The 23,684-nt window shown below is 33.7% G+C and overlaps 1 protein-coding gene across 1 annotated transcript in view; it reads left to right on the forward strand.

The window, feature by feature from the left end:
• The window catches only part of LOC129224904 (sushi, von Willebrand factor type A, EGF and pentraxin domain-containing protein 1-like), a 149,274-nt gene extending 126,197 nt beyond the window's left edge, over positions 1–23,077 (forward strand). The window contains exons 12-18 of the mRNA XM_054859450.1: positions 10,277–10,483; positions 11,076–11,414; positions 13,223–13,492; positions 16,623–16,796; positions 18,893–19,030; positions 20,843–21,016; positions 22,878–23,077. Of these exons, the coding sequence (XP_054715425.1) occupies positions 10,277–10,483; positions 11,076–11,414; positions 13,223–13,492; positions 16,623–16,796; positions 18,893–19,030; positions 20,843–21,016; positions 22,878–23,077 (1,502 nt within the window). The remainder of the gene's footprint in view (positions 1–10,276; positions 10,484–11,075; positions 11,415–13,222; positions 13,493–16,622; positions 16,797–18,892; positions 19,031–20,842; positions 21,017–22,877) is intronic.
• Positions 23,078–23,684: the final 607 nt, after the last annotated feature.

Raw genomic sequence — 23,684 nt, forward strand, 5'->3', positions numbered from 1 at the left:
TTTGAGTGTATAAGAGCCCTGTAAATTCTCAACAGAGACTCTGTATCAGCACCCCAAGATGTGTTTGCTAAGACTTTCAGGATATTTAGTTTCAATAAGCATTTTTTTCTCAGCTCTTGTATGTGCGGTACAAATTTGAGTTTTTTATCAAGTATGAGACCCAGGAATTTTCCCTGATCCCTTACAGCTGTTGGTTGATTATTAAGGTTAAGATTTGGATCAGGATGGAGACCTCTTTTACGACAAAAATGAATACAGAAGGTTTTTTGAACAGAGAAAGAGAAGTCATTTTCTTCCGCCCATTGTGATACTCAATTGATGGCTATTTGAAGTTGTCTTTCAATGATACTCATGCTCGATGAAGAAAAAGAAATTTGAAAATCATTAACGAACATGGTACCCTTTACAGCAGGAGGCAGTTGATCAATTAAGCTATTGATTGCGATTATAAAAAGAGTTACGCTTAGCACACTTCCATGGGGGACTCCTTCTTCTTGGATGAAGGTATACGACAAAACAAGCTTGACACGTACGCGAAAAGTTCGATCTCTTAGAAAATTAGAAAGAAAGATTGGTAGGTTACCTTGCAACCCATACTCGTGCAGGGTTTTGAGGATCCCATACCTCCAGGTACGGTCATATGCCTTTCAATGTCAAAAAATACGCTCACAAGATGTTTTCGTTTAAGAAATGCATCCCTTATTGATGTTTCAAGAAGCAGCAGGTTGTCGACTGTGCATCTGCCGCGCCTGAATCCACTTTGATGGGAAGATAGTAGATGGTGTGACTCCAGAATGTATATGAGTCTCGCGTTGACCATCCGCTCCCTTAGTTTACATAGGCAGCTTGTGAGAGCTATAGGTCTATAACTGACTTCTAGTGGAGTTTAGTTGTGCACCTCCTCTTTTGGTTGCATTCGGGTGTTTCTAAAGGGGTATTTTGCCCCTTTTTGGGGGGAAATCATTGTTACTTTCAATGTAAACTCAAGTGGTGTTATAATTTGGCGGACACTTGGCGATATATCGCCAGTCTTTTGGTCGCCAAGTTTTTCTGGCAACTTGGTGACAAATTTGGCGACATTGGTTTCAATTTGGCTACTGTTGGTGATATTTAGAGAGTAAACTATTGAATCACATTAAAACTGCCAGTAATGGGGAAATGACATTAAATTGGAGTAAAAAGAAGTCATGTGAAGCACATCAGCTCGTTTTATTAGGATACTTGAATTTTTACTATCGCTGCAATTACAGCAAATGCCTTGAACTGGAAGGGCATTAATGTCTGTTAAGCAAGTATTGAACATAAGTTCAAGCAATTATTTAAAGATTATCTCATTTTAGTCAACTTAAATCACCAAACATATGTGCGAAGCAATGAATAAAATGAAAAATAGCCGATGCATATGTATTGTGTATACAAGCCTTGCATTTGCAGTGTTGAGGTGGCAAAAGTAAAAATATGTTAAAAAACTCAAATCCTGATTCTTTCACTGTTTCAAATTACAATATTATATCTCCGTGGTGCCATGTTTCAACGCGTTTAAATTAAAATAAAGAGCAATTAAAATAATTCATCATTAGATTCATTTTTTTACACTTTGAAAACTTCATTAAAATTAAATATAAGCTGTATGCGTAAACATGCAATAAACCTATAATTCAATTATGCCATTCAAAGACTGCAGTTTCATGCTTGTAACGGACTAAATTCTTACCTCATATTCTTTTGCCATATGCCTTTGTGCCATGCCTCAACTGATGAGTCAGTAACAAGGACGAAACTGCAGCTTCTGGGTTGCATATACTAGTGGAATTGCTACAGGGGGCGGGGGTCCCGCCCACGGTGTCTGGGGGTTGTCCCCAAAATGTAATTGCGAGTTTTTAAAAAAAATGAAGCTAAAATACATTTTTAAAACTACAAATTTGAAAATATTCCGGAGGAGGGGGGCACCCCGGAGCCCCTTCTTCCCCACCCCACACCGTAGAGTGAATACTATACTCAGTATTAGGTTCATATTGTCAATACTTAGACTTAGTAGTGACTTCCTCTTATACCAAAAAACTGAACCCGTTAAATTTCCCAGTGTTTGATATGCGCGTTTGAAATAATTAAGAGTCCATACATTTCATTCACTCACTTACTTTTTAGACCTCTTGGAGGCCTGCACATTTTCACCAAGGGCACGTTTAATAAAAAGCGTTCAAAGTTTTCGTGTGTTTTTTGTACATTCGCCCACTTTTATTTCGTTGTAACACAAATGTAGTTGTTTCGGAAAATTGTATGAATTTCACGTTTTTTTTTTGTTTACATAGAATCTTAATGCTTTTTTTCTGTTTTTTGCCTTTGCAGGGGGCGGAGGCGGGGTGTCAACACAAATAACCGCCCTCGGTGTCACTCATGCTAAGTACGCCGCTGCATATACTGCCGGTATATTGCATGTGGTTCTGCCTTAGTTCCGGTGTAAGGGCGGTCACTTACTGCTGCGTGTATTTCTCTCATAACGTTTTCAGCATTGCAATAAAAACGAGCTGATGTGTGTGTGCATCACATCACTTCCTTTTACTCCAATTTAATGTCATTTTCTCATTATTGGCAGTTTTAATGTGATTCAATAGTTTACTCTCTAAATATCACCAACAGTGGCCAAATTGAAACCAGATTAAAAAAAATACAAAAAAAACGCCAAATTTGTCGCCAAGTTGGCGGCAAAACTTGGCGACCAAAAGACTATCGATATATCACCAAGTGTCCTTCTAAATTATAACACCACTTGAGTTTACATCGAAATTAACAATGACTTCCCCCCAAAGGGGCAAAAGACCTCCTTTGGAGCATCCGACTGCAACCAAAAAGGAAAGTGCACAACTAAACCTCACTAGGAGTCTACATACCAAATTTCAACTTTCTAGGACATTTCGTTCTTGAGTTATGCGACATACATACGCACATACACACGTACGTACATACAGATGCCATTAGAAAACTCGGTGTAATTAACTCGGGGATCGTCAAAATGGATATTTCGTGTGTCTGTACGTTCCTAGGCACATATCCACGTGTGGTCGAGTCGAAAAAAAAAACTCAACATTCATTCGGGGGTGAGCAAAATGGAAATTAAGGTCGATTTTTGAGTGAAATTTTTTTCGCGAATACCATACTTCCTTTTTTGTAAAAGGAAGTAAAAATGAGTGATTAAGCAATCAATAGATTCATATATTTTGAAAACTCCATTGAAACGAAATGCAGAATTTAATGTTTTTTTTATTACGTTTCCAGCATCACAACGAGAAATATCCATACACAAAAACTGGAAAAGGGGGGAGGCAGAAAAACATTTGAAGACCTTGGTTCAACAATCAACTTTTTGTTTTTGTCTCATTAAAAGTTAAGGAAAGCATTGAAATTGGTCAATAAAGCCATGTAAGAGGCGTATTTCTCTGAATACTTTTGCTCAATCGTGTTTTAAATAAACCTCACACAGCACGCCTGCAAACAAGAAAAATTTTGGAAATCTCCTTTTTCCCTTCTCGCACAACAGGTAAGAAAAAGTTCAACCACACCTGTAAAATTAAAAATAGATTAGCAGAAAGAACTAAGCCTACAGACAAGAGTACGGTGATCTCCAGATGCCTTTATGCCATAACTGGGAATGACCCTCTGTAGACTTTGTGGTTTTGAAAATAAAAAGTAAAAAAAGAAGAGGGATAGAAGGAAAAGGTGGATTGCAGATGGAGAATTTGTTTCCTAAAACGTCAGGAGGGAAACATTGGCTTTAAAAGTTCCAAGATAGGAAAATATATCTATATACCTCGTGTCCCTCTTTAACCTGCAGCACGTCTCTTTTGGCTACCGTTAACCCTAGATACATATTTTAGTCTTCAAAAACGGTTGAAATGAGGTACAGAGCTAGGACAGTAATAATTTGAAGCAAAAAAAAAAAAAAAAAAGCTATCTGTCGAATCTGCCCTTGCGGTTTTTTCGACTCGCACTTAGGGGGTCATTTTGGTGTCGAATAATAAGAAAAAAAAGCCAAATTTTCAGCTCTTTATCTCAAACAACTTCCGAAGTTTTTTTTTTTTTTAACCTGTTTTCCCGATTTTAATTTTTTTCCGTAGTAAAATTCAAAATTAATGAAAGGCGATTTTTTCCTTATTCTTAGGAATTAAATACATGAAAATGAAAAATGGTCAAAACTTTTTAACGAAAAGCTTAATTTTGGCGAAGTAAAAAAATAATAATAATAATCAGTTTTTCAATGCTTTTTTGAAAAGAGTCACTCACCAAATTTTGTCAAACAAAATGTGTTTTATACTCTTTTACATTCAGGATTTTTTTCGAATTACGAAAGAAATTAAAAAGTTTTTTTTTTTTTTCATAATTTTGTGTTTAAACAAATTTGAATATGAAAGCATAAAGAAAACCATAAGAAGCTAAGATCCCGCATAAAGTTTTTTGGATCAGATCAAAAAGAATGAGTTCAACGGATACAATCAGCTTTTGATAATGAAAGTCCATCTTGTGCTACTGCGTTCAGGTGGTTTAAAGATTTTTTCTGAGGTCACAACAGTAATAACTTTATGCAGGATCTGCTTAGTTTTTTACGGTTTTCTTGGTATTGGTCTAAAAATTATTCAAATTTGTTTAAACACAAAACTAAAAAAAAATAGTTATTAAACTTTTTTTGTAGTGTTCCATCACTTTAAAAAATGTGAAAAAAAAACGAAAAAACTTGAATCTAGAATGGTTTAAGAGACATTTTCTGACAAAATTCGGTGAGTGACACTTTTCAGAAAAACACTGAAAAAGAATATTTAATTTTTATTTCTGTTGCCAAAAATCAGCTTTTCGTTTACAATCATGACCAGAATGTTTTTTCATGTATTTTATTGCTAACTATCGGTAGCCGCACGGCTTTGACCGTAGTGGAAACATCATTTGGTTAATCTGCATATTTACAAATAATGGATGATGAATTTCTCGCTAATATGCAGTGTTAATTTGCTCGCCCATGTCATGATAATTTGCTCGTCCATGTAATGATAATTTGCTCGTCTATTGTATGGTGATTCACTCGGTGCAGAGGTATAAAATCCACCAATGGTGGTAAAAATAAAATCATAGAAAAAGAAACAAAATCGAATTTACAAAAAATTGCTTCGAGGTGCATATTTCCATGCTACAAACTAATTTTTTGCTGAATTTCATGAAAATTGGCCGAACGGTTTACCGCTATGCGTGTCACAGATATCTATTCACCTAGGCCGAGAGAGATCCAGATATCCAGACAGAGAAACTTTCAGCTTTATTATTAGTAAAGATAAAGAAAATAAGGGAAAAAAAACCCACTTATTAATTTTGAATTTACTAAGGAACAAAAATTAAAATTGAAAAAACAGGGTTCTTTTTTTGAAATCTCGAAGGCGTTTGAGATAAAGAGCTGAAAATTTGACTATTTTTTAATATTTTTTTATTTGACACCAAAATGACCCCCTAAGTGTGAGTCGAAAAAGCCGCAAAGACAGTTCAACTTTAATGAATTTTAACTAAAATAAATACCGCATATAATCGCGTTTTAGTCGAGCAATTTATTGCAAAACAGAAGTGGGCAAAAGTAGTGATTTTTTATTTCCGAACAGAAATCCGTAATCACGATATTTTTTCCGATTATAGCTTAATCCTTTTAATATAACACTGAAGAAATATACTAACAGAGTCTGACTTGTAATTGGACCCTTTATTAATGACCTAACTACACGAAAAGCTCAACTAAAAGAGTAGTGCGGGAAACGCCGAAATAAGGTTTTGTATAGCTTGTATCGAATTTATAATAAGTCCTTTTTTTGTTTTTCACCTTTTAGACTTGATAAATTCCTTATTTTTTTTTTTCGCTGAGATCCTTATTTTTAATTTTATAGTTCAGAGGCGGTTATTAGAAACTCACCTGCCTCAATTTTTAAAAGTTAAAGATTTTCAAAGTAAAATGCAATTTATTTAGCAATGTTTTCTGCCATTAAGGAAAGAATTACGTTAAGAGACCACTTTTCTTCCTCCTTTTTGGGTAACATCCATATTTTTTTATTTTAAAAATGTTGTATGAAAACTATTTAACCTTTTTTGTTCCAAAGACATTTGAGAGTTTAATTTTTCGATAGCAATATTTTATATTTTCATTTCTTGAAATACAATACATCTTTATATAAAGTTTTGCTTTTTTCCCTTTCTTACGTCTAAACGTTTAATTATTTGAGCAAATTTTCTTTATAATCCTTTTTAAATCCCAACTCCATCTTCTCTTTTATCTTTTCTTAAAAACATATTTTGGCAGCCATGTATTTTTCACCACTTTGTTGTGATTTTTGAAACATATTTAGAAATTTACACATTTTGTGTTTAAATTAAGGCGTAGCATATGTTTCTACTATACACTGAATACTGTTTTGTTTTTTAAAAAATGTGTATATTTTATATATATATATATATATATATATATATATATATATATATATATATATATATATATATATATATATATATATATATATATATATATATATATACAGGGGCGGACTGGCTGAGTTTGGCCCAGTCGGCAAAAGAATATTTTGGCCCACCTCTGTGAATGAAAAAAAGTTAAATTAAACAGTGCCAGATCTCATTCTTCCGAGGTCGAGCAAAGACATTAAACTACCACTAGTCGTTAGTTCCTTTTCTCCTTTAAGCTTTTAAATCTAGTTTTTAATTTCTAAGAAAAGAAAAATGTAAAACGTAAAATGAAGCTAAATTTGACACATTTTTTATGTGCCTTGAAAGAAGGATACTAATGGTTACAAGTGTTAAAAGACATCTTTAGGCTTTTATATTGACAACATAGGAAGGACCTGAGAAAAAGGAGGAATCGGGTAAATTCTCCCGGAAAATTTTCGAAATTGGTTGATCTATATAGGCTTAAGGAGAAAAGAATCGAAAGAAGGGGGGTACCCTTTCAAGCGATATTTGCAAAATAGATGTAAAAAACTGCAATTTTACAATTTTCGGTAATTTTAGAGGAGCGGGAACAAAAGGGGTTCCCCCACGTTCTTTTTTTTCAAAATTAAAGTCTATTTTAGTCGACCTTTGTTTACAATAGAATGTCAGGGCCGGGGATCTTTCAAGAAATTCTCCGAAATATGAAGTTTTAAAAATACAATTTTTGGCTACCCTTGGTAAAAATAATGGAACAGGGAAGCATCGGGGCTCTCAACGAAAACGTTTCGACGTTGAACATTAAAAAACGCAAAACTATCTTTGGTCACTTTAGAGAGAAAAGGAGGCTCAGTGATCTCATTTGGAAGCATTTCAAAGCTGAAGTCTACTCGACACAATTTTAAATTACATTTAGTTACTATAGGGAATCCAGCGACTCTCTTCCGGAATTTTTCGACATTGAAATTTTAAAAACGTAATATTATAATATGTTGGGAAACTTTAAAAGGAAAGGAGACAGGTTTCCCTAGCGTTTGCTCCAAGATTTTTTAGGAGGGCGCCGTGCATTTCCGCTTTTAGACTAACCTTTGACCCTTTACTTAATCAACCCTCCTTGCCCCTTAAAAGTTTGATCAAAATTTCACAAAATCAAAAAATTTTTCGAAAGGTTAAGATACACACAAGCCTGTCGATGAAACGTCAATCCCTCGTTTCAATCATTTATCCACAAGAATCTGATCAGAATATATAACAGAATGTTTTTAGCATATTTTTTTTAAAAATCAAACATAAAAAAAGCTTTTCAATATTTTAAAACTAAATGCCATCGAAAACACTTGGGCTTTGTCTGCACCTAGTATACCAAAAAGTTTTTAAAAAAAGCACCTTTTTTTGTATGACAAAACTTTTATCAAAAAGGGCCCTTTTATCTGAAAGCGCAATGCTCCTTTTTCGGTTTGGGGGAAACACTAGTTCCCTCTCGGCATTTTTTTCTGAAACTGAAATGAATTTTAGGCTATATATAGATAAAAGGTGCAGATAAAAGGGTTACGGAGCTATCTCAAGGAAATTTCTATTAAGCATAATTCAAAGCTATATTAAGTGACTGTAATGGAATGATGAAGGTTCGAAGACTTTGTCTGGAAATTTTTCGATATTTAAGTCTGAAAAATACTTAAATCGGAAAAACAGAATTGAGGGCCTTGATGCAAGAACCAGGTAAGTTCAGACTCATTCAATTTTGGCATGACCAACAAATAACAACAATTGTAGAATAGAAACTCTATTATCGTTCCCACATTATTTAATACAAAGCAGAGGTTTCATGTTAAATTTCTATCCCGTTGCTGCACCAATCGTAACATCTATGATTTCTACACACAAAAATTAATTTAAAAAAAAAAAATGAAAAATTTGGACTTCCCTGGTTTTTGCCTCAAGGCCCTTAATTGTAGACTGTTGTTGGTGACTTTAGTAAAAAGCCTTGACGATACCAAAAGTCGAGCCAGGAGACACTTTCTAATTTAAAGTTCTAAAAACGTGACTTAAGGCTTCGTTTGGAAACAATAGGAGACATAAGGGGTGCGAGGTTCGGGCTTTTCGAAACTTTAATCGTAAAATCTTTCTCAAATTTAAGTCGGTTTCAAATCTTTTAGCTCATTAAAGGGTTCAGGGTGCTTTTTTGCGATTTAAAACCTTATTTAGGCTATGTTTGAGGATGTATAGAAGTGTCAGGATGTCCTTAGAGCTTTTTTTGTCATTGAAGATTTAAAAATGCAGTTTTTCTCTGTATAGTGAAACGTTACGAGTGTGTGTACGTTGAAGTACTCACTGTCTTAAGTTAAATGCGTGTACTCTCCCTAGGAAATGTTTCGAAATTGAAGTCCTAAAAATGCACTTCTACGCTATGTTTGGTGACGTAATGGGGGAGGGTTCTGGGGCTTTTCTAGGAAATTTCTCGACATCGAGGTTTCAGAAAAATATAGGGGATGAGTGATGAGAGATTCAGGAGCTCTTCCTTCTGAGCCAAATTTTTGCCGTGTTTCAGATTCAGTTTACCGTAATCTAAACTTGCTTTCCCGTATGCGATTCTGAGATGAAAGTATTTTCAGCCGTAATTTACAATAGACCAATGAAATCTCTTGCCAACTTACAGTATTTAGTTGAATCTGTTACGATCAGCTGAGAACATAGTGAATGTTCCCGATGTCTTTTTCTAACTGGGCCAGCAATCCAGGATATTGTCTCCTTATATTTGTTGCCCCAATTCTAAATGGGCAGTCAATAATTTTCGAGGCTGCAGAGCGCAAATTTTCGATTCCTCTCAAAAGTTTTTCAACTTATCCCAAGTGCTTATATTGTTGTCTTCTTGGCTATTAGCCTTTTTAATAGCCTTAAATTTATTTCACCACGGAATGGATGTATAAAGATAGCTGGTCTACGACTGAAATATTATGTATAGTAATGGTGCCCATCCTACGGCCAGCGTCCCACATGGGACCCGTGAAACTGATCTATGTGACCCGTTGTTGTGCTCAATGTTATGAAACGCAAAATATATTCTGAAACATTTCAAACCTACTGATCATCTTCATTGGGTTACATGAATGATAGTTGCAAAATTAAGAGCCAAAAAGTCCATATATTGGTCTCTAAAAAACAAATCCAAAGTTCGTACCAATAAAATAGGCATGCAGTAATACTGGAAGCAAATTTTAGTTTATAATTAATTATCTTTAATTTTCCTTGTTTTCCTATTCTACGTATTTAGAAAAATAATTAAATTTTATATTTGTTCTGGCCCGCGATATCCTCTTAATATGAGTTGTGGCCCAAGGTTAAACCAAAAAAGGTTGGGCACCACTGATGTATATCATCAATCTCAGTTCTATAGATTTTGTTCCGTTATACTTTATGCACAATATCGACTTCAATTTGAAATGCAAGAACTTAAGTAATTTTTCTTAGGAAAATTTGTTTGATAAAAAAGGGTCAGCTATTTAAGTTTTCCCCCCTAAGCAGTTGGCCCTGTCGGGGATCCCCGACTAGCCGACCTGGCCAGTCCACCCCTGTATATATATATATATATATATATATATATATATATATATATATATATATATATATATATATATATATATATATATATATATATATATATATATATATATATATATATATATATATACCGGATGACGCGTTAAAAAGAAATGCGAATTTCGAAAACTGTTTGTCGTATCAACTAATCAATTAATATTTGTGCAATTAATATTATATTTAAAACAATTGTTAATTTCATACTTATTATTTTTAGGACCATGTGAGCTTCTACCTATATCCCATGGAACTTATTTAGATGGTTACAGACCTGGACTAACCATATCCCACGGTTCAACCATACGATACAGCTGTGATAATGATTACGCTAAAGCAGTCTCCGATCCAGTGCAATGTTTAGAAGGGAAATTGCAGCCGAATATCCCCAAGTGTCTGGCAGTAGCTTCGAGAAAAAGCGAATTTGGTGAGATTTAATTTCTCCTATATAGAGGAATTTCGAAAACTTATGGAGATTAGTCCAGAGTCCACATTATGTACATCTATATTTGATTTTCGTATTACACTACCCTTCTGCGGCGGCTAGGTTTGCCACCTTGAGAACCTACGGCCCCTCACACAGGAAAGACGTGAACAATATATGGATTCTATGGGCAAGGTGAGAAATTTAAGACATGTTGTCATGTTGGCATCATTTTTTGGCGATTTTTCGCCATCACTGTCACATGACCAACATTAGGTCACATGACACCCAATAGGAAGCTACCTTTGACCGACATAGATAGATATGGTTGGATTTTAAGAGCTTAGTTAGGTTAAAAATCCTTACGTAAAAAAGCAAACGTTTTATAGATTACTTTTTTTAAGAGTTAGAGAAGTAAAACATAATGCTCGCGCAAAATGTTTCATTTAATTTTTTTTTCCTTTTTTAATTTCAAAAGGATAAACTTTTACTTTTAATGTTTAATGACAAATACTTATATCCCAAAATTACCAGCTAGTGTTACCTTTCCTAAAACAATGCGGAAAGCATTATGCAAAATGCGTTTATTTTTCAGGATCGTCAACTGCTCAACTTGTCATGACTCAAATCGACTCAACATTGTCTGAGACGTCAACATCAACCTCCTCTGACCTTTGCACCTTACCAGAAAGGCTCCATAATACTTTACTGTACAGAGGAAGTACTTTCATTGAACCACCTAACTCAAAAGGAATGCAATCTACTGCCAGTTTAAAGAGAGACAATCTGCCGAGTGGTAGTGGTGGGGCAAATCGCTACTTTCCTAATGAAACAGAAGTTCTTTTTAAGTGTCTCTCTGCATACAGTGGAAAGAAGACAACTTGGAAAATAGTTTGTCAGGATGGAGTTTGGGTTGGAAGACCTCATAACTGTGGTTAGTAAAACATCTATTGTAATCTGTAATTATTGTAACAATGACCATCGTATTCAAATCATAGAGCTTAAAAAAAAAAATCAACTTTTCTGACCTATTATTTAAAGATGTATATTATATTATAAATAGGAACTCGAAATTGTTTTTGTTAAAAAATCAAAATGTTATAAAAAACTTCAAACAAATCCTCGAAACTACAGTGAACTTACTCTCAGTTTTCTCAGTTTCTTACCGCTAAAATTTACAATTGAGATTAAAAAAAAGTGGTCTTTGGTTATACTCATTGAGCCACAATTCTTCAGTTACAGTAAATGTTTAATTTGGAACGATCCGAATGTGTAAGCGAAATTATTCTCATGTTCAGCATAATAGTGCTAGATCAGGAGTTCTCAATTTTTTTCTAATTATTTTTAACCCACGTATGATTGGACGTTTGTGATATGATGGGCATTTCAATTACAAAGTTTTTATTATTCAGTTATAAAGCTGAAAAGGTAAGAAAGTAATTGCTCGGAACGCTGGGGTATCGAACTTTTTTTTTCACTTAGTTTATCAATGTTTGGCTTCAGCTTGTGCAAATACAGCGGAAAACCATCTTCAACATAAGATTGTTTTTATACTTTTTCTTCAGGTAAGCTAAACCCGAAAACCAGTTTCAGCGGAAGCAAGTTTCTTTAAACAACAGATTATACTTCACAGCAATACCTGCTAGTTTTTTTTTTTTTTTTCTCTTTTTCAATACCGGTTCAACAGTTGGTTTAAGAAAATGTATTGCAATTCTTTTGTTCCAATGTGGTATCTCACGATATAATTCAAAATTTTGTCCTGATTAAAATCTAGCATGATGAATGTAAGTAAATATATTTTATAGTCGTTAACTGCTTACCTCGAACTGAGGAATACTAATCTAGACTATAATTTGCTTTGAACACAGGTATTTTGTAATAGTCATCCACTAAGCATTGGAAATGTAAAAAAAAAAAAAAATCATACTACCTAATTACTTTATTTTAAAAGATTTTAAAAATCATAACATATTTGGAATAATGTAACGCTTAACCACTTAAAAGTCATAAAGTTTATGGCAATTGGACAGAAATTTACAATTTTCGTTTTCAGTCTTCAGTTATAAACGACATTAGAAATTTTTAGTAACTTTTATTTTTGAATGAATGTTTTTTTTTATAGTATGATTTGTATAGATATGGGAAACTTTTTTCATTTTATCGATTAATATAAGTGAAAATCATCTTTCTATAAAAAATATCTTCGCAAAACGCACTGAAAGACATTTATTGCCTAAGTAACCTGGAATACTTTTAAAATATCAAGAAGCGCATTTTAAAATTTGAAAATATTTTTAAAAAATTTCAAGCGCAATTTCAAGAAATGTGTTTAAAAAATAGCATATTAGAAAACGCAATGGGAAGTTTTAAAATACTGCTTTTGAACTTGTTCATTTTTTAAAAGTACAAAATATCATAGATTCTAAATATTAAAAATCAAAATATTGCACGCCTGTTTTTTTTTTCTTCCATCTACCATTTCATCCTTAGAAAGTTAGTTTTTCTTGTAGAATCGTCCGATCACTACTATAGTCTTCAGTTTTTGAACATGTCACACACTAAAATTAGTTTCACTGCTCTAAAAATATGAAGGAGCATTTTCGTGCTATAAAAATCGCAATGAGCAATCTATTAGTAGCAATACAGTAAAAATATCTTTTTATATTTTTTTAATGTAAGAGAGTATCAAAACACTAATATTCATGACTACATGTCTAGAAAAAAAAAACTTTCTTTTTGTAGATACAAAGATTCATTCTCCAGCGTCCGATCACAACCGAAATAAATCTTGCATCTTCCGGAGACCAAATCCAGACGTAGTTGCTTTTGTAAAGGACAAAAAGTTAAATGTGGACATATCTAAGTTTCCCCCGGGGACGGAGATCATTTACAGATGCACTGACATTGGCAAGTTCTTATTTGAAGGCAGCACTCGAAGGCGTTGTGTGGCTGGACAATGGACAGGCTCTGATCCAGTTTGCCTGGGATTATCACAAGAATACGATTACGCCCGTAAGGAAACATTTTTCAATCACTGTAAGGTAAAAACACCATTAGTGGCCAATTCAAATTTACTTGTATACTTTGATGAAAAAAAGGGACAATAATAATGTGACTTTTTGTTGGTATTTAATTTAAATATCTCATTGAATCAGTTTTATTAATCAGTTATTTGAATTTAAAGTAATGTAAATTCTTCGGATGTGAGACTATCAGATGGTCACTACTGAAATTTTCAGACCTTGGAATGGCCACTAATGGATCAAATTTGAGGTTTGAAAAAAATGGATAAAAAATTGAACAAATTGAAATCCTGGCATTTTTAGAAATTGGGACGATTGAAAAAGGGTTGGGCTAAATTAGCTCATTGAGTTTCAAGAGAGGCACTTAATATTGTAAACTCATAGTTTAAAAAATATACTTCACTGCGGTTACTGTGGCGTTTTAAATCTTGAAATGGCCACTACTGAAGCACTGGCCACTATTAGTGTGTTTACCTTAGTTGTTATTATTAATCAACAAGGTTTAATTTTAACCAATGAGGTGAGGGAGTCATATTGTCTTCAGAGTTCATTTTTATACGTGAAGACTTTGAGCTCTGTCTCAAACAGGGGTGCCCAACCTTGATCTGCCCGAGTGCCGCACCTGAGATTAAAAACATTCTCACGAGCCAAAACACTAATAAAAGTTCTAAACATTTCATTCTTTTCTAAAGAAAATGTGAAAATACCCGAAAAGGGAAAGAAAACAACAAACCAATGATTGTTGTTATCATTACTTTGATGGTTATTAAAGAAATACGTGATTTTCAGACCAATTATTGAATATATGGCTCTAAATTTGTGACATTGTCACGAATCGTGCTTTTGATTTGTAACATTGGACAAAGCTACGGGCCACATAGTTTAGCTTCGTTAGCTGGATGTGGGCCGCAGGCCGTAGGTTGGGCAATACATGTCTAAAAGGCTAAATTGTTATTACCAAAAGTTGAGGCAAACCTAACCTGCAAGCGTCGTAATGCTGCGAGGTTAGATTTACCCCAACTAGAATTGATTTTTGGAAGAAGAGACATTTTCAAATGTTTTGTCAAAATATATTTATTGTTTTTATGTATACGTAATGCAATAAATCTTTAAATTTATAATAATATCATGATATTGGTAAAAGAAAAAAATGACTACTGATTTTGCTGGTAAAGAAAACGAGCATTTTAAGTCAAATGTATTAGCGAAACATAGCCAATTTTGCCAATTTTTTTCAGCAGATTTATTTATACAAATATGATTTGTATAGCTTACTAGAAGTAAATAGATATGTACTTAAACGTACATGTACATATAATGAAGTAAAGAAAAAACGTATGACTAAAAACTGTGATGTTACAAAATAACATTGCTGAGTAGCTACACTGTAAAAAAAAAAAAAAAAAAATCTGTAGTAGTGTAGACCGGGGTACGTTTACGCATGGCGCACGATTACGCAGTGTTTTTTTTTTTTTTTTTTCAAAACGAATTATAACTGGAGACCCAAAAGTCATAACAGATTGATGCTGCTCCCAAGCAAATATTCTCACAAGTTTTTGAGCTTCAGTCGAACATCAACAAATTTTGTGTTGAACGTTTTGAAGTTTATTGTAAATAACTAATACTTTATTTAAAAAATTTTAAAAAAAATATTCAAATTAGCTGAATTCTATCTTTTTTTTTTAAAATGTATTTGTATGAACTGAAATGTTATTAAATTGTTTTCACCTTAAAAATAAATTCAAACTTGGCGACGGGGCAAGTTTACGCGTTGACGTCGCATCACCTTTACGCACGGTCTTACAGTGTCTTACTTGTATATGTGCCCTGACGCTTTTTTCGCTCCGAACTGCCTCAAACCTTTTAAGTATGTTCAGGCTATTTAATTTTGAAAACCGCCATTTAATTTTTAATTGCGTTACAAATTTGTATCTTTGTCTTCATGCCCGTTCAGCTTTTACTCTGTACACTATTCAGTCTGTATTAAATTTGCTATATTTTAGCGATGGTAACACATTATGTTCAAAACAATAACAGAATCACGTTAGGTGTCAAAATAAATACGCGTAAACGTGCCCCGCGTCCGGAGCAAGTTTATGCAACCGACTTGGACTCAAAAATATTTCTTTTAACGGTTAAAAACTTAAACAACTGAACAGCAACAACTGAATATACCAATTTTGCATCCATTGACTAATTCGAAAAAAAAGTGATGTCTAAAATTTTCTAAGTTAAAACATAAAAATTAGAAAATTCATTGAAAAAAAAATCCGCGTAAATGCGACCCGGTCTACCTTACTGCGAGAAAATCGCTAGAAAACTCTACTTCCATAAGCGTTTCTAGTAACGATACTTTTTTTCCCATTACTGACGCTGTCAGTACTACTTGAAAGAAGCTGTATCGCTACTAGAAAAGTTGATGGAATCCCTGTTTTTTGGTGGTTTTATAGTAGTACTGCAGTTTTTTGTATAAGCAGAAATGAGCCCCATAAATGAGAAGAATTAAGTCTAAAATACTAAGAGGATTACTTTAACAAACACGCAAGGTTAATTTATATTGAAACGTTCAACAAAATAAAGTTCATGATCTGCAGGTTTTCCATAAAATAATATGTTATTTTTTTAAAATTTCTAACGTATAGTGAAGATAATGTTCAATAGAAATTTAGATGTATTTCAAAAAGTTTATGAAGATTTAATGAATACATAATTCTTTATCAAGGAAATGACTTTGGATTAAAGTAAACTTCTCCATGATGAATTACTCTATTAAACTAAGAAGAAACATAAGTTACTTCAGTAAAACTTTGAAAAAAAAAAAAAAAACAACTATTTTATGTACACTAAAAAAGATATATCAAGTGAAAAACTTTTAAATGACATCTTATGTTAGCGGAGGGGGGTTGGGGGGATGGAGAAAAAAAACTACCACCCTTTAAACAGCTTTGGACCTTTTTTTTTCTTGTTGACTTTTTGTAATACAGTGTTTTGCATAATCCGTTTGGGCAATAAGACAATTATTCATTACATATACGCAAATATTTTTCTTTCGTCTATCCAAAGTTCAGAACTGACGCAGCCTGTCCTTTTTCTCTTTCCTTTTTGATGTTTCCAAACAGTAGAAAAAGCACCAACAATTCTTTTTCGGAATCAAATCGGCCAGATTGCCCAGAGCAACGACGGCAAGCTCATTGTATATCCTGGAACTGTTTTGCATTTGGAGTGTCTCTGGATCCGAAAATACGGAACACCGCATTGGGAAGTGAGCCATAAAAACAGAAAATATCCCGAAGGTAAGAGAAGATATGCAAATATTTGTTTTCCGGGTGCAAATTTATATTGGCATTTTCATTTGTAGAAATTTAATATGCTAAGTTTCTTGCATGAAGTATCATTTTGTTTGTTATTCTTTTTATTTATGCGACGTGTATTCGATCTTTACCTCTTTTATCTGCGAGAATACAAACTTTAAACACAGTTACTTTATTCGTAAAGTAGAAGTGGCACAAATATGGCACGAATTTGCATATTAACTTCACACAGTTGTTTCCTAAATTTCCTAAGTTCTGTATTTAAAGAGCCAATGTATATGCGTATGAAACGATTAGATTGCAAAAGCAAATTGGATCCACTAATGGAACAAAGGAAAGCTTACAGATGCGTGGCGGAATCAAGAATGTTTTTCCTAAGTGATTTTGTTTCTTTAAATAATTTAATTTGAAAATATTTCGCAATTTTTTTGAAAACACTTTGTTTATTTATTTTTTATTTCCATTAGGCTGTGTGTGGTACAATGTCTTCCAGCCCTAGTGCAATCTCCCAAGTTGCTATCAAATCTTTTTAAGCAACATCAAAACTACTTTTTTGGTCTTTTTGAGATTTTTAACGCTAGTAGGGTGGCTGCAGAACCTGGAAATCAGGGATGTCAGTGAAAAGTCAGAGAACTTTATCGATCAGAGAAAAACTAGAGAAATATCAGAGATTATTTTAAAGTGATTTTCTAAAATTAAATTTGATCATAATTTCAAAATTATTACTTTTCACACCTTTTATCAAGTTGCTAAAATTGAATATTGATTAAATTTCGTTTATTTTCTATCGTATTATCCGCGGACTATATGAAGGTTTTTTTCTTCTTTCAGTCAACTTTATGACCTGCAGATCATACGCCGCCACAGAAGATAGCCTTTATAACTGGTAACGTAAATCAGGGAGATTTGCTGAACTTAGTCAGAAAAATTAGGGAGAAGTCAGGGAATTTTTTTTCACAACTCCTGTCGCCACCATGTCCAGATTTCTCAATAGACGGAGGCATTTGATCAGGATACGAAATTGCATTAAAAATAAATTTCTTTAAGAACTGCCAAAGCAAAGTAGGCACACAAGGGACGTTTAGCATGTTGCATAATCAAGCAACATAGACGCTGACACTTTTTTGCATTGACCGATCCCTGGATCGTGAGTTTAATTCCGCGGGCGACGGCATAAGAGGCCGAACACCTAACCACTACGCCACCCAGCCAACAACATAAGTAACTTGTGTGGAAAAAGTGCATAATTTAATTTATTTGATGACGAATTTCAAAGCTATTAAGTAGAACTGTTTGATGCAGCGTTTCTCAACCTTTTAGCATTTGAGACTCAGCTCAGAATCTTTAACTTTCATCCACTCCCCTTACTTAATAAAATAATAACATAAATAACGATGGACTGCGAGTATTTTGACGCTAATCAATACTACGATCATGACTAAGTGACTAAGAATTTGCTCTAAAACCACTGATTTTTTTTAAAGGAAAGTAATGCATTTCCACAGCTTTCATTTTCGTAATATTTTAGTAGTACGAGTTTAGTTCAAGTCTACTTAGAACGCAAAGATGCTCTCGCAATTAACTTCCATCTAAAGACTGCCATCTTTTTTAAAGCCAGCTAACAGGGAAAATATTAGTTGGTGTGTGAGACTTCGGACCGTAGTTTCAGCTAAAAACCTAAATTACAAAACACAAATATGAATGGATGTGTTTCAGGTTTGTTATATTTAATACCTGACATAAAGATGTGCAGTAAATCCAAAACACGTATTTCCCTTTTTTTCAAACTTGTGCTTTATTAACTTTGTTGTTTTTTGATTCAAAGTGATTGAGTTCGCAAGTTGCCAATTTAGGAAAAAAACTCATTTATTTACTTAGTTATTTATTTATTTCATAATTTTTCATTCTATTATCAGACGAAGTCGAATAGCAATTTTACTTTTATTTATTTATTTTTTAAATATAGTTCAGGAATTCTAATATTGAAAGCAAACGCGTAAAAATATTTTAATAGCTGTTATGAAGTGCATTAATAAGTTTCGTGCTTTTTTTACCTAAGACTTTTTAAATGTATTTAGGCTGGACAAGTGAGCCTGGCAGGGATTCGCAATTGGAATACAGGTTATCAATATATCATGCAAAAACTGAAGATTCTGGTTTGTTTACGTGTGTTACTCCAATGGGACATCAACATGCAGTTGAAATAGTTGTTTCAGGTACGATTAATACCATTTTCTTTTTAAAAATACTGTTTAAGTGAAAAAAATCAAAATTCAAAAGAAGATTGTTCATCATAGATTTTCTTTGCTGCATTAAAATATTATTGGTACGGGAAGTGCGTTATTATGGTAAAATGAGTCAAAGCAGGATACTTTGGGTTAAAGAGCGGTTAAGGCTTTGGGTTTAAGTTTAAGTGTTCCTTTGTTTAAAGCTGCCTATTTTTAATCTGGTTGCAACTAAGAAGGCCAATATACGCTCAGATTCGGCCGAAAAAAGGCAACAACTATTGTAAAACAAAACTTGCTTCTTAATTTCCCAAGGACGCAAAGATTTGTTCAGTCACATTTTTCAACGAATTTGTTGTGAAGGAATCTTTGTTTTTGACTCTAAAAAATGTAAGCAGGTATACTTTTAAAAATGGGGAACTTGAAAAGTATGCATTGTAAAATGGGAGGAAGCTTAAAGTAAGCTTAAAAATGGAAAATGTTGATAGAATACTTATTTTAATTGGTTCATGTTTCTGTACCATTGAGAGGTAATTTATTTCAACAAGGTACGGCATGTCAAATTTAATACTATGATGAAATATTAAAGGTACCTTACTTGGGAGGATTGTTAAACCACGATGAGAAAATTCTCCAAAAAAGGAAGGACCAAGCAAATATTTTTTTACCTTCTCCTTACCAGACAAAAAGCGGAATAGTACAGAGAAAGTATTGGTCGGCTGAAAAGAGCGTAATGTGAACGGTTGCTACTGAAAATCGCTATTTAATGTAATAACACTAATCAGTGCCTTTTTATTGTAAGCGTTTCCATAATGTTTACTTTATTTGCCTTTTTTCGTACCACCAAACTGTTTGATATTTCCTTTTAAATGACTTTTCTATATTAAAAAAATACGACTAAAATAAAACGGTGATTTGTTACTTTTAAGAAGCATAGAAAGCAAAATTAATTAAACTTTGTATCAAGCACAGTTTTAATTTTAAAATCAATTATATGCAAAGTAAAACCCAATGAAAGAACGGACATTCATAATTCCCGAAATTTCTACTGCTTTTTTTGTTTTATGACTTAACATTAAACCAATTTAAAAATTTTACAAAAGAAAAACTTTGTTTTTCATGATCAGTTAATTTATACGCAGGAGACGAAAATCAGAAATTCAATTCCCTTCTACTTCCGTCCCAAATTGGTTGCTACAACTGAATATTTTTTTACCTGTTATTGATATTGACAATTTTTCGATTTTTTCTGAACGTTTTTTAGTTTTCAGGTTGCTATGCTATCAGTTAACATCATAAACTCACCACTCTTCATAAATCAGTAGCAAACTAATTTCAGAAACACAGACTTCACTTACTTTTAAGCCAAGCCCCAATATGTACGAACCATACCATAAGTATACGAGAAAAAATCAGATCACTTTCTAATGAATTCACGATTCATTAGCAAGAGATAGTACAAAATGTGGAATGGAATAAAACTGCGAACAGTGGGTTTTTGAAACAAATTTGCTATTGATTTAAAGCAGAAATTTGGGATTGCTTGGTTCGCAAATGTTGTTAATTCTCAGCATAAACAGGCTGAAAATTCTAAAAAATATTAAGATAAAATCTCAAAATCATCGGTTTCAATATTTAGTACAAAAGTCTTCAAATGTAGCAAATTGTATGGGCCAAAAACTTCGACTTGAATCAGCCACAGATTTCGGGCTGAGAAATCATTTTACTTCTGTGTCTATCTATTGTGATATCCTTTTGTAACATAGACAGAGCATTTGCCACTTTTAATGTCTTTATTTTCAGCTGTTCACTGCCAACCAATACCAGAAATAGGTGGTTTGATACTCAGCACTTCAGTGACGAAGATGAATGTAAAAGTTGTGTTTTCTTGTGAACCAGGCCGCAAATTAAAAGGATACGAGCAAGCAACGTGCTTACCCTCTGGCCAATGGTCAGCAAGAGCACCAATTTGTCAGAGTAAGAAAGGATTTCATTGTACACATGTATTTACTTTGTACCATTTTATTTCAAAAGATAATTTTAAGTTTCAACGCTTACATACCTTCGTGAAACGGTGCTTGTTTTCCGGAAAATATTACAAAGCGGATAAAAGCTCAGAATGCTGTTCCAAGCATGCCTCCAGATACTATATGATTCAAAACAGAAGCCTGCAGAAGAACAATAGATGTTTAAATTTTACATTTCTGATTGCTGATTTTGTACAGAGTACTTTTGAAAGCAGGGCTGTGAAGTCGGAGTGAAAGTGAAAAAGTCGGAGTCGGGAGTCAAAAGTTTAAAGTTCCGAGAGTCGGAGTTTGTTAGTTTCCCTCAAAGTCTGCAACTCTGACAGTGCGTAAGGAGTCGGAGTCACAGTCGTACAGATTTTGGGATAAAGGAGTCGGAGTCGAAGGTTCTAAAACTTCTGGATTCGGAGCCGGAATCTGTCATTTTTCCCTCCAACTCCACAGCCCATATTGAAAGACATACATTTGTAGCAAAATTTTCAGTCAGTTACTATAAACACAAGTCAAAAGTATGCAAGATCGTCAATTTTTGGAGGCATAAATTTGTAACGAAAATTGCAGCTCGTAGCTCTAACTACAGGTCAATAGTCAGCAAAAACGAAAACTTTGGAAGGCAATTTTGTAACAAAAATTGCTATAAATTCAGTTCAATACTCAGCAACAGTAAAATTCGCGAAATTCGGGATGTAAGTAATGCGAGTGACCAAGAATTTTTGTTATAAAAACGTTATTTTGTTGAATGCGTGCAAAGGAAAACATTTTAATAGTTAATTGGTTTTCTAATAGCTAACTGTTGCAAAAAATGTCGTCTGGCTCTTTTACCATGTGATCCTAATCAAACGATCTTATTACGTGTATACTAGATTAGACCATTGCTCAGAAATTAATTAAATATTATGCTGTACATATTGTTTTTGAGTGAATTAACAAAATACAGTTGAATATCGATAACTCGAAACCTATAATTCTAATATTCCTTTATATCGAAGTTTTCATCGGGTCCCAAACTCTTGAGACTGTTGTGGAAACTTCCCATAACTCGAACTATCAATAACGTGAGCGTTTTAACCGGTCCCTTGGGACTTCGAGCTAACGAGAGTTGAATGTAGTTCACAATTTTACTAGTAGAAGAAGCTTTTTAATGAATCGCATGAAATACAAATTTAGCGCATATTTATGATCGCTTAAGAAATTTATCACCACGAAACACGTTTAACATGAGAGCCTTCTCATTCAATGATCGTAATATCTAATGATCGTAAGAATGCGTCTTTTACAGTTGATCAAAACATACTCTGTAAAATGATGTATTTGCGATCTGGCAAAGTTCTTGTTGTAGCACCTGTCTTACAAGATGCTCCAAATGCCCCCCCCCCCAAAAAAAAAACAAAGAGGGACATTGACTGAGGTCCAGGGATCAGGGAAACCACAAATGGCAAAATTGGCGGTTTGTGAAACATTCATCTGAAAAGTGGTTTTTCTGGACGTCTTCAACACGAATAATGATGTGTAAAGGAGCTACATCTCGTGAAGGTGATGGAAAATGTGGTGCAATCTTAATGAGAAGCCAGTAGCTTGCAAACGCTTAATAATACGGCATTAGTTGGGGACATTTTGAACTATTTTTTATTACTTCGTTCATCATGCCATTATTTTCTACAAAAAACTTCTGTGAAATTGTTCCGACTGTAGATTATTTTAAAGCATGATTGTTATGTATGTTCACCCTCTATTTAAAAGAACCGCTTCTGATTCCAATGTTGTTGAACACTTGGGATCTTTAACAAACTTATAAGTTTTATATGTATTTTCAGAAGTTCCACTGTGTCCTTATCCTGGTTCCACCAAAGGTGCAACTATATCAAACGTGAAATTTTATTACGAAATTTCTGAAACTATTGTTTTTGGTTGCAAAGATGGCTACAAAATCCAAGGGAGAACTGTTTTGCAGTGCCTTGACGGAGGAAGATGGTCTGGAACGATCCCCACCTGTCATCCCTTGAAGAAAGGTTAAAGTCTGATTGCTTACGTCGAAATCGTATCATATACGAATAATATAAAACTAGCAATGGTACCACGTGAAGAAGAAACTATCTGTACTTCTTTCACAATCTGTATATGTACTGCAGATGAGAATTTGTACAAGCAATGATACTGTGAGTTCATGAATTATTGAAACGAATTCTTTTTGCATGTTGAAATGTATCGCGTACAGAATGCGGATCCAGATGAATAAGTCTAGACATTTCATCCTTGACAATCGGTAGAAGTCGAATTCACAAAAAGTCGATTGACAAGGATGGTACTAGCACCCGTGCTCACATGACTACTCACCTCTCGGTCAAACACACCACAGATTGAAGCCTTCTCATTGGTTGAAGAGGGCTCTGACCGACAATTTGGCTGTCTGATCGAAAGTCGAATCGTCTGATGAATACGGAGGCAACTCAAGTGGAGTTGTTCGTTGTCTTGCGGTTATGGATAGAATATGTAAAACAAAACACAGGTCTTCTGATAAAATGTTATTTAATCGCTTGAAATTTGTAAAATATCATATCAAATAAGTAGCGTACGACTATACTTAATAGATAAGTTCATATTTTTGAAAATTTTAGGTTTTT

Source organism: Uloborus diversus, chromosome 6 (assembly GCF_026930045.1).
Source record: "Uloborus diversus isolate 005 chromosome 6, Udiv.v.3.1, whole genome shotgun sequence".
In the NCBI taxonomy this organism is placed as follows: Eukaryota; Metazoa; Arthropoda; class Arachnida; order Araneae; family Uloboridae; genus Uloborus; species Uloborus diversus.